The following is a 12,281-nucleotide window of genomic DNA, read 5'->3' as shown; positions in this document are numbered from 1 at the left end:
TATCCGAGCCCTATACCTGAAGACGGGACCGAATTTATCGGTCTTTCACCTCCTCCACCCGAGACCAGGACTGAATTTTTCGGTCTCGATCTTTTCGGTCTCGGTCTATTCGGTTTGGTCTCTTGGTCTCTGTCTAGACCTAGCAGGTTGATTGCAAGGTTGTACGGTAGCTTGATCGCGACCGCCATCCAGTCGGAGCCGGACACGTCGAACCTACATCTTCTAATCTTTGACCGATACACGTAGGCAGTCAATGGCACCACCTGACGTTCCACGCAGATGCAGGATGCAGCAACTGCCTCTCTCTCGCGTGCTTCCTCACTGAGCTAGTACAGATCTTTATAGCACAGGGCAGATTTCCGCTGACGGAGTAGGCGAGCGACGAGCTGAGAGTCCGGTTCAGCTCTGCTCCGACGTATGCAGACTGTCTGCTCTTCATGCATGCGCGTAGACTAGTCACTGCTCACACCGGATTACTACTTGCCCGGCGCGCCTGCCCTCTTCCCTGTACTGAACCTGTTTTTTCTCGCAGTCACGGCCCTCACGCCTCACGGGAGGACGTTTTTCATCGTCCGCTTCTTTGAATGGTTAAACCTTGCTTTCTTTTTCGATGAAAACGTGGTGGACGTAGAAAGTAGGAACAAAGGAGGCGTCAGAGATGTTGGGAGCACGGGAGGCAATTATTCCAATGCGCCTGCGCGAATTTTAGGGCATGCACTCCGCTCTTGCGGGACGAGTGACTCAAGCCTACCACGTCGGAGTAAGCCTATCAGCTCAACATGGATCATGTCCTCGTAGGGATGCACGTATCCTCTGCAAGATTCGGTGCCTTCGGCCAAAAGTGAGAGAAAGAGGAGAGAAGCCGGGGAAAAGAAGATAGACAGGGGATAAAGCCACCGCCACCCTCCGTGACCCGTCGCCGTCCCAATGCGACGTCAAGTTCCGCCGACTGAAAAAGAGACGAGAGAGCTCGGGAGTCGGGAGAGAGGAGAGAGAGTTGCCAGAGAAGTTAAAAAAATTATAGGGTCCACTTAGAGCAGTAAGGTGTATATCCTTATCTCACGTGATATTTTCTTTTTGTGAGAAAGTGATTTGTATAGCTCTTGTAGTATTTTGCAGGGAGACCTTCGCGCTGTCGAGCACACGTGCGTCTGTTTTGCTTCGTGCCAGCGAATCGAATCAATCATCGGAAGGGAAGAGTAGCCAGGTCGTATAGTTTTTTTTTTCTGGCGAAATAGTGGACAGGTCACCACTGACAATCACAATTATCAACCGGTGAGTAGTCGAGCCTACTTTTATGTCACCACTGACATGCTTGTACTAATTTGCATGGGCCATTTTGTTTCCTTACGGTTCCGATCAAGCAATAAAATCTTTTCGCTTTTACCTTTCTTCTAGTTTTAACCTTTTTAAGTAGATTTTATAGTTGTTCGTTATAGTCTAGCCTTGTAGGTTAGACAGCCAAGAATATATATATATATATATATATATATATATATATATAATTTTTTATAGGTTTGGCTTTTCTTTAAAAAAATCAAACCATCGCCCCCACAGTCTGCAAGTATACTGTGCAGCATTAGCTGATGCATGATCCATTGATTGGATCAGCTTCCGCCCGAGCTGTACGATTGTTGTGCTGTTCATTCGAGAAAGCTCGGTAACGACGTATTTACAAACAAAAAATAATTTGTAAATAAAATTTTTATATACATGTTTGGAGATCTAAAAGTTAAGAGTGAAAATAAACTACGATTAAAAAATAAAAATAAACTATGGTAAAACCTTCAAAATCAATTCTAAATTAAGGTTAAAATTTTAAATTTTGGCTTATAAGCAAAAATAAAAGTGAAAAGATGAGGGTATAGTACATTGCTTGTGCTCAACATATCCCTAAACAATGCAATGCATTCTTTTGGATACTGAAATGCATAAATATTATTTATACTCTTATAAAGAGAAGTAATGGTGGTGGTGAGTGGTGGTGAATGTACCGTCAACCCCACCACCAACTCATTTTTATTTTTAGAAAGAAAAAATAACCGAGATCTATATATCTGACCATTTTTATTAACTCTATTTTAATAACATACTAATAATATTTTTTAAATAAAATTCTATTACAATGCATTTGTAATATGGTAGTCGCCACGAATCCTGTATAGTAGGTGGGAAAGAAAGAACAGAAGAACCCGCCTTGGATGTGTGAGGTACTGTGTTTTTTTTAAAAAAAAAAAAAGAGGAAGAAGAAAAGAAACTCTATCAGTGTCTCTGGTACAATTTCTCTCTGGTAGAAAGGGATATGACCTAGTCTCCGGCATTTCTGATCGGAGTTTTGATGTTCAAATTCCATGAGAACAGAAGTAATTAAATAAGAACCAAGCTTGATTTTGGAGGTTGCTTGGTAGAGCAATCTTCATCAAAAACATTTGCTCATCGTCCCAGCTTGGACTTTTGGTGGTCAATTAGTAACAGTGCTTTGCTCATCGTCCTAGTATCTTAATTTTCTTAGTATCATAATCTTACTATTCACTTCCACATGATACTACCAAATCTTAGGTAGTATCCCAATTCTACAAAAATATGATTTAAAATAAGATGGATTAAAAAATAATATGAATAAGTATGCTCAAGTTTAAAAAAGGTATCAAATTTACCAAAAACAAATATTATATGTTTTAATTTATACGACATATTATACATTTCATTTTGCCAATAGAACGTATTAGTGTATTACAAGTGATTCATCACTCATGAACAATCTAACAACACCATCAATAACTTACCTTTTGCATTCATGGCACATTAACTTGGCTGTAATATAGTACAAGAACTTAAAACGTGAGCATGTTACTGCAACAACTTTACATATGGCTGTAATTTAGTATAAGGGGGTGTTTGTTTTTTAAGTATATGTTACATCGAATGTTTGTACACTAATCAGAAATATTAAATATAGACTATTAATAAAACACACTCTATACTCTGGACTATTTCACGAGACGAATCTATCGAGCATAGTTAGTCCATGATTAGCGAATATGATGCTATAGTAAATATTTTCTAATTGTGAATTAATTAGGCTTAAAAAGTTGTCTAATGAAATACCTTTTATTTATGCAATTAGTTTTATTATCAGTCTATATTTAATGAGCAATTTTATTGTCCTTGAGAAGGTACCATGAGGTACCAAAATTTCCGTATAAAAGTTGGTATCAAATTTTACATTAAATTTTGGTACCTCTCAATACTTACTCAAGGACTATAAAATTGCTCATATTTAATACTCCTAATTAACGTCCAAACATCCGATGTGACGAGGTAAAAAAATCCCTGATCCAAACAGCCACCAAAAACCTAAGAACTGAGCTTGCTGATGTAACAACTTACAAGTTGGGTGCAATTTTGGTATAATAACTTAACAATTGAGCTTATTAGTGACACAACATGTTTTTTTAGCATTTATCTATACACGTTCAAGTTTCTACGTACTTCAATATACTTGCATTGTTTTGCATAAACATAATTAATTTTTATCACCTTTTTAATTAAAAGTTAATTAAATCTATTGTTTATAAAAGTTTGAAGTTCGGTTGTGATTTGCCAAGCTGGAGAGGGAAAAAAATCAAAACCAGTGGTGAATTAGCAACTTGTAGATTAAATTCAATATTGTCGTGTAATCCATAGGATTGCTATCTGACATCACGAAAATATTAATCTAGCACATGTTAGCAACAAATAACTAGCTAAGTTGTTGCACAAAAAATTAGATGGTACTAAGTTTTTCGCTAGAATACACTCACTTACCAAGTTGAGATATTCAATTATCAAATTTTTGTATTATATCGCCCCCAACAACTCAGTTGTTATACCACTAGTAAAATTTACTCTTATTATTCCACTATCAGAAAAAATTAAATTGTCCTATCGATCAATAATTATCCTTTACTTTTGCTTACTATTAGCAAGTTCCATATTTAGGATACTGAACGTAAGGGTTCCTATGCTTACCAATGTCGACTATTCTTTTTTTTTCCTCCAAAAACCATAAGCGCTGCTGCGGTAGGATAAAAGACAGCATTGTACAGCCCAAGTTGCTTAATATAAAACGTGTTTACGTACGATTATGTAACTAAACAAACTTATCGTCATAGCCTATGGGTTGCCATCAATTAATGAATGCGTAGTAGCGTATTAAGCAACTTAAAGAAAGCTACAAAATGCATTAGGTAAATTAATCAAGTAAAGCATCCGATACAGATGGGGTTTGTAGGCTTCTTAAACGACAAAGAAGGTCGATGTCCTTTCTGTTGATGCGAGAGCTAGCAACTTTGTCAGTCGCCGACTCGCCGTGCCCGGCACATACAAAGTACATGCAAACAACGTCAATAGCTAGCTGTAAGTCGTGCACCCAGGTTCAGCATTGAGTGACAGGCGATGAGATGTACAGCGCGATATGTTCCTACTATTTTCGGGGAGTGTATTATATAAATAGTAATAAAAAATTTATGGAGATAGATTAATATAAAATATATTACTACATAAACATGCAAATTCAAATACGACTTCTATAATCCATAACAAAAATAACAAATATGACTATGAGTATACATATATTATTCAAAGTTTAATTTGTTATTTTTGTTATGTATTGTAGAAGTTATATTTGAACTTACATGTTTATGTAGTGAAATATCTTATAAATATATCTTTATAATTCTTTTAAAATTTTTTAATAACTATTTGAATAGAATGCATTACACGAGGGAACATGCTTCAGAATATTTTCCCCTTCCGCGCTCCTTTTCGGAATCGGCATCAGATTTACTCATGTCAGACTCATACCAGATGTAGGTAGTCCTTAATCTTTTGTTCCGTATAGTTGTGCATGAGTGGCATGTGGAGAATAAAATTCGTCCTTAATAATTGGGCAGCAGATTGTCCGATAAATTAACCTCCGCAACCGTATCTATACGACATATACTCTAGCAAGTACACATGGCCAGAGGCCGAGTATTTTTGCTGGCATACGTGACTCTAGCCGTCGACGAGAAATTAAGCATGACCATGAAGAAGACAAGTAGAATAAGATCCATCATCCATCCATCCGGCGGTCCGGCCCTCCGCCCGCCAGCGACCATGCCTCACCATGGGCTCGTGGTGCACGAGCGGCTCGGCACCCGCGCCGGACGAAATTAACCACCCGTCGCACAGGGCCCCGGTGCATGTATCATATGTGTGTCCCCTGACGGAACCATCGTTGAGCATTTGAGCAGTGAGGTGAAACCGGCGCCGTAGTAGTATTCGCAGATTAGCAGCGGCTTAAGAGTGAAGAACCATTGGAAAGCAACACAGCCGCATCCGATTCCATGGCCCATCGGTGCACGACACTACCACTCGTTTGTAAACGCTGACACGAAAGCGAGCTTGCGCCCAAATGCACCCGGCTCGTCGCGTCGCTCTTGCGTTGCGCGACTCTTCACACCCCGTGTCATGTTGTGTGGTCCGTTGGCGACACTCCTGTGAACTGTGATGTCTCGGCTCCTCTTTATAACAGCTGGGAGTGTTGGGTTGATGCAGTGCGGTGGGTTTTGCTCCCAAGGCAAAAGTTTCAGTTTGTTCGCGAGGCGCGCGCGCGCGCGGAGGGTAAGCGACGATGGTGGCGAAGAAGCCGAGGGTTGTGGTGGTGGGCGCGGGGATATCGGGCCTCGCGGCGGCCGTGCGGCTGTGCGGCGCGGGCGGGGACAGGTTCGAGGTGGCGGTGGTGGAGGCCGGTGACCGAGTCGGCGGCCGGATACTCACGTCCGAGTTCGCCGGCCAGCGGGTCGAGATGGGCGCCACGTGGGTGCAGGGCATCGTGGGGAGCCCCGTCTACGCGCTGGCGCGCGACGCTGGCGCACTGGCGGCGGCGGCGGCGGAGGAGGGTGGTCTCCCGTACGAGCGCATGGACGGCTTCCCCGACCGTGTGCTTACCGTTGCGGAGGGTGGGGATGTCGTCGACGCGGATAGGGTGGCCGCGCCGATCGAGGATCTGTACAGGGGTATGATGGAGGCCGCGCGCGCCGGCGAGGCTGGCGGTGGAGGTGGCGTGGAGGAGTACCTCCGTCGTGGTCTACGGGCGTACCAGGCGGCGCGGTCTGCCGGCGGCGGTAAGGGGGTGGAGGAGGTCGAGGAGGCGCTTCTCGCGATGCACATCAACCGAGAGCGAACCGATACCTCCGCCGACGACCTCGGCGACCTCGACCTCACCGCCGAGGGCGAGTACCGCGACTTCCCCGGCGAACACGTCACGATACCCGGCGGATACTCTCGCGTGGTCGAGCACCTCGTTGCCGCGCTCCCGCCCGGCACCGTCCGCTTCGGCCTCCGTCTCCGCCGTCTCGAGTGGGGCGGAGCCCCGGTTCGCCTCCACTTCGCCGACGGCGCGCCGCCGCTCACCGCCGACCACGTTATCCTCACGGTCTCGCTGGGCGTCCTCAAGGCCAGCCTCGGCAAGGACGCCTCGGGCGCGGGCGCCGCCGCCGTCGCCTTCGACCCGCCGCTTCCGCCTTTCAAGCGCGAGGCCGTCACGCGCCTCGGCTTCGGCGTCGTGAACAAGCTGTTCATGGAGGTGGAGGCCGTGGCACCCTCAGAACCGGAGGACGCCGGTGGCGGCGGCGGAGTCTTGCAGCCGGCCGTACCGCCGCCAGACTTCCCGTTCCTCCACATGGCGTTCCGTGGACAGGTGCCCAAGATCCCGTGGTGGATGCGCGGCACCGAGTCGATCTGCCCCGTCCACGCGGGCTCCAGCGTGGCGCTGGCGTGGTTCGCCGGGCGGGAGGCGGCGCACCTCGAGTCCCTCCCCGACGACGACGTCATCCGCGGGGTCCACGCCACGCTGCACTCCTTCCTCCCGGCGACGCCACGCTGGAGGGTGAGCAGGATCAGGCGGAGCGGGTGGGCCACCGACCCGCTCTTCCTGGGGTCCTACAGCTACGTGGCCGTCGGATCGAGCGGCGAGGACCTCGATCTCATGGCCGAGCCGCTGCCACGTGGACCGGACGCGGCCGACGAGCCGCCGCTGCGGGTGCTGTTCGCCGGCGAGGCGACGCACCGCACGCACTACTCGACGACGCATGCTGCGTACCTGAGCGGCGTGCGTGAGGCCGACCGGCTGCTGCAACACTACCGTGGTTAATCGAGAGAACCGCACTACGTAGCGAATTTTTCCGTTAAAACATTTTGCTTGGCTGTGCGATTGCGTTGTTGGACTCTTTCTCCTTCTGAACCGATTGCCTTGCTCGTCCATCTCAACAAGCTTTAGCGATCTATGTTGCTTCTTGTATGGAGATAAAATTGAGTCACTGGATAGGATAATATCGTCATCAAGATTGTAAACAGCGACGTGTTCTTCCAGTACACGCGTAAAACGTGTTTTTTCTTCGCTTTCTCAGACATCTGGACGAATTGCCATCCGTGTCCGTGTTGTCGTATTGGTCTGGCGAGACTTGTCAGTTCAAGAAAACAGCGGCTGCGTTTAATTTCCGCCATGATACGGCGTCATTTGACGGCAGAAGATACGATAGCAACGCCTCAGTCCTCACTGTCATCTCCCTTGTCTGTTTCTGACACGTGTCAAATCGGTGAGGTGTAAGACCACGACATAACATCGATCATCTTCCCTACATCGATAACGTATCCTCCGTCCTTCCCCTAATATCTGTCTATCTTACTTGATTGAACCACATTTGGCAGGACCTATGGCTTAACAAGACGATTTCCTGCACGTCGATATTGGTGACGTAACTAACACTAATAACATAACATTAGTCGAGTAAATAGTAACATAATGTTGTCTTATTCTCTTGTATTAGTTGAGTGTAGTAACACAATGTTTGTCTTATTCCCTTGTACAATACGTAGTATATACGAGTGCACGGCATACCTAATCAACATGCTAGAGGCGTTCAGCTTGGATGGATTTTCATGGATCAGAGGCTGATATTGATAATCAATGACTGAATGTTAAGCCTGACAAATGTTCGATCTGTTCTGGCTTCAGGCTGTTCAGGCAGCTGTCCGTTCATGCCCGAGCCATAGGTTCCCAACATGACGATGCCATCATGATGCCCCATGATTAGATGATTGAGTTTGGCTCATGGTCGAATAATCTATCAAGCTGGAAACAAAATGCCTGTATGATGCTATAAAAAAATTCGATATCATTTTCTTCTACCCTTCATGGTGTATATGGCTACAAGCAAATGGCATGATCTTCACTAACATTTACGGTAGTTTCACGATAGAAGATGTGGCAAACAAGCTATCATATTTACAAAGAAGTGAGAGAAAGCTTTTGTCATTCACTTTTCTTTTTTTTTTCTCTCTTTAGCTTCTTCTTAGGGGGTGTGACCTGGTTTTTGATTGCGAAAATCTTTTGTTCTCGCAACAAAAATTGTTGCCAAGTTAGTATTGTTTTTCTTCTTAATAGTATTGGCAGAGTTCCTACCAGTTTCCTTAAAAAAAAAAGTGTAGCATCTTATTCCTGCATGAATTTATGCTGTTTGTTTTGAAATTCGAGCTAATCTTCTACTCCATACAGGGGATCCGGATCACCTGAAGTTGCTATGACAACTGTAACTTTCGCAGTTGTATTTTTTTACCACAGATGCAAATCATATGGCCTAAATCAACGCGGCAAACTATAGCAAAAAACATTATAGCGTGAAATAGTATAGCATAAGATCTAGGCCTTTGATCATCGAAATGGACAGACGAAACTTCGTGAAGCCCTTTAACTTACAGTCCATGTTGTAACTCCATCGGATCTGAATCCCCATACAAGATACCTGCTATCTACTTGAAATGAAGTTGCAACCTGCAATTCTAGCATCATCAACTTGGCACAAATAGGACCAGATACCCTACAACCTTACTCCAGCAGCAGTGCCAGGAACCTGGTACCAGTAATAGTGTAGTACTGCTACCGCATGAATGACAGCGATTTGAGTCGATTGGTGCAGTTGGTCCGGGGAAGGGCCGGCCAAAGGTTCCACAAAACCACCCCCTTTTCCCTTGATTCAGCAATACCGCTGCTGTGTTTTTTTCGCTGAAATATCATAGATGAAGATTTTTTTTATTAGTTATTTAATGATATAAATGATGCTATAAAGTTGAAAAATATATTCTAGAAAAATAAAATGATAAACTTTTGTATAGAATTTTTTTGCAAGAAAGCACGTGCTATTTAGCCTGAGAGCCATAACATTTTTCTTCGAATCACATTATGCTATGATAGATGCGGGCAGCAAACAACACGCATTACTTCGATTAGTGATGCTAATCCTGAATTTATGAATTATTAACGCTACAGCTCTTATCTCAACAGCCCTGACTGTTTTGTTTAAACTTTTTAAGTATACGTATAAAGATATTTATTAGCTAGCTCTAATAATCACCACATAAGTAAATTTGGCGACATTGAGAAAGAGAGGGAATGAGAGAAAAAAATCATTGTTATACATGGCAACAGCTTAGAGTCTGACCTTAGCAAGTTAGTATTTATTTAAGAAAATTTTGTCGTATGAGAATGAACAAAAGAAAAATAATATAATAAAAAAATATTTTAATGTATTAATAAAGAAATCATAATTAACACTATATTTACACATATCATTGTAAAATAGATTCTTTTTATTGACATGGATAAGACAAAAGTCCACACAAGACTCTCTAACTTTAAATATGCCATAGCCTTTGTTTTTGTCTTCCCGAATCCAATAAAATTCGGTCGGCCCTCCTCCGCCGACCTGTCGGGAAAAAACTACTAATGCTAATATAAATATGTTGCGATGCAAAAAGCAGATGACTGGGAAAGATCCTTGCCTGATCTGATCTTTCGTTGCTTTGTTGTGATCCAGATCTTGATAGCAATTATGCATACCTAGCCATCAATGCCATCGACCATTTCTCCAGCAAATTACATATCTACGTTTTCGCTTCTGCATGCTTATAAATTAAAATTAAAATTTTAAGTTTAGAATTATTTGAAGGGTTTCTATCATAGTTTGATTTACCGTATTTATTTATAATTATTTTTTATTTTCAAATATAACGTACCCTAGTTTCTATGCCCAGGCTAAGTGCAAGATGAAAAAAGCAAAACATAAAAATATATATCGCAATCTGTTTATGAGAAAGAAGGGGATGCATGACCTTCTTTCTTGACTGCTTTACCTTACTAGTGGTGCAAGATCCAATGTAAAGAAAGAAACCAGTAAAGGATGATTGTATCACTGATTGCACTGGTCAAGTGTTTCTCCTCGGATGAGTTCTTTCATCCAAAAGATCTTTTAGTCAAAAATTTGCTGGTGAGATAGTCCACATATTTTTACTTATGCTGGTGCTAAGCCAAAATTTTAATTTAAAACTTGAATTTAGATTTAATTTTTTTAGGTTTTTTATTATAACTTATTTTCCAACATTTAATTTTAATCATTAAGAATATCTATATACAATTTCTATCCATAAATATATTTAACCACTGATAAGTTGTTTCACCTATCCTTATTTTAAACGAAAAATTGATGCAAATTGTGTTCGATGTTCTTGGCTCAGCCAAGGCTGCGGAAGCCACCGGAAAGGGAGCCCCAGACCAGCATCTCCGGCTGCGGCTGCTAGGGTCATGGGAATTAAACCAACGCTCACCGATCCAATCTGGCCATCTAGCCAATCGAGTTGACTGTCCGCGCCAATATGATCCTGCTCACGGCAAGTTTGGAACAAGATGGATCTCTCTCTACTTCTCGTGTCCAGAGCTAACTGGGTCGCTCCTTAGACAAGTGACCTATCGAATTAGCCAACTAGGCCTCCTCAATTCGGAAAAGTCTATTTTGGGTTCATGTTTTTGTCAAGTTTAAGAAACTTTATGTAGCATATTTTTAGCATTTTATTATAATTACTAATATATATATATATATGTTTTCTGATAATAATCTATTATATAAAAAATTTCTAACTGGATAATTATTTAGACTGCATCTTGAGGGATGGAAACACTTTCCATTCAACCACGTCAGATATGAAGTCATCACTCGGTTGTACAGGAATAAAAAGAGTTTTGCCGTATCTGTCAGTTCAGCTATTCTTTTCATACAGGAAAGCTAATTAACGGAACGGAACAGAAGAATCGTGGCCTAAATCGCAAGAGTTAATTAGCAGCTGCAAGCCTGCAAGTGGGCTTCAATTCGTCTGCCTTTCTCCGTTTCCACTTTCCTGTGTCTGAAAAAAAATTGAAAAGCTCCCCGGGAATTCAGAACATACGCGATGGTTCCTTTTCAATCATTTCTTTGCGTTGTTAAAGCTTGTTCAACACTTATGCTTTTCTTGGTACGAACTGAAAACTAGAATTTTAGCTTACCACCCGGCGTACTTCAGATGTACGGTTGTTTTTTCCACCGAAAAAAAAACTGCACCAACGTATTCATCTTTTTGCTTATACTTATACTTATAAACCAAAAATTAATTTTTTTAACCTTAAATTTCAAGTTGATTTTGAGGTTTTTTCACCAAAGCTTATTTTTTTCAACCATGGCTTTTAGATTTTTAATAATACGTATATAACAGTTTTATTCATAAATTATTTTTTTTCCAAATTTACCGTTTGTTTTTTCCACGTACTGTGCTAGCCTTTGAAATGCTGGTTGGGCTGTGGGCTTGATGGCCTATAGATCGATAGAAAGTTCGGCCTATCAATAGATGAAGGCATCGATCAATTTTAAAGATTCCACTTTCCTCCGTACTTCATGTTGTTGTTCTTATCTGGGCTCTAATTCTCTAATCTCCCGGTCCCTTGCTTCTCATCTCAGTCTAAACTACTGCTCTTTTGTATTCCCAAATACTTGACTGATTGTAGCTGGGCGTTGTTCATTGCTTTCTGTGTTTGGTGTTGATTTGTGGGTGAGATGAAGGATCGTAACACAAGCGTACGTAGAAAGGTCAATGGATCCTTATAGACAGAAGACAGCGATATTATGAACCTTACTGTCATACTTATAACTCAGAGAGACTTTGATCTAGATCTTGCACTGTTCATTCAACGGAAGAGATTCCGGCTGGGAGTTCAAACTCCATAGCCAATGCTCAGTGAGCCTTCGACTTTGATGCTTCAATTTCATAACCTGCCAGGACTCGCCTCGGGTAAATTCGATTTTTCACTTGAAGAGAGAGAGCAATGAACTGAAAAACACCAAAAACTAAATTGTCGCTTACAACAATTCGTACATGCATGGGCACGTGCGTAA

The 12,281-nt window shown here is 42.6% G+C and overlaps 1 protein-coding gene across 1 annotated transcript; it reads left to right on the top strand.

Moving 5' to 3' along the window:
- Window positions 1–5,592: 5,592 nt before the first annotated feature.
- Window positions 5,593–7,722, top strand: LOC102707819 (polyamine oxidase 1). Its single transcript, XM_040528721.1, has one exon. It carries the CDS (start codon window positions 5,657–5,659, stop codon window positions 7,175–7,177), a length of 1,521 nt encoding a protein of 506 aa, XP_040384655.1. The 5' UTR covers window positions 5,593–5,656; the 3' UTR covers window positions 7,178–7,722.
- Window positions 7,723–12,281: the final 4,559 nt, after the last annotated feature.

The sequence above is a fragment of the Oryza brachyantha genome, chromosome 1, assembly GCF_000231095.2.
Source record: "Oryza brachyantha chromosome 1, ObraRS2, whole genome shotgun sequence".
In the NCBI taxonomy this organism is placed as follows: domain Eukaryota; kingdom Viridiplantae; phylum Streptophyta; class Magnoliopsida; order Poales; family Poaceae; genus Oryza; species Oryza brachyantha.
The sequence above is the reverse complement of the archived record's forward strand: the minus strand, read 5'-3'. Positions and strand labels throughout refer to the sequence as shown.

Bases quoted from the DNA above. Each gene is read 5' to 3' on its own strand.
- LOC102707819 (XM_040528721.1), top strand. From the start codon at position 5,657: ATGGTGGCGAAGAAGCCGAGGGTTGTGGTGGTGGGCGCGGGGATATCG.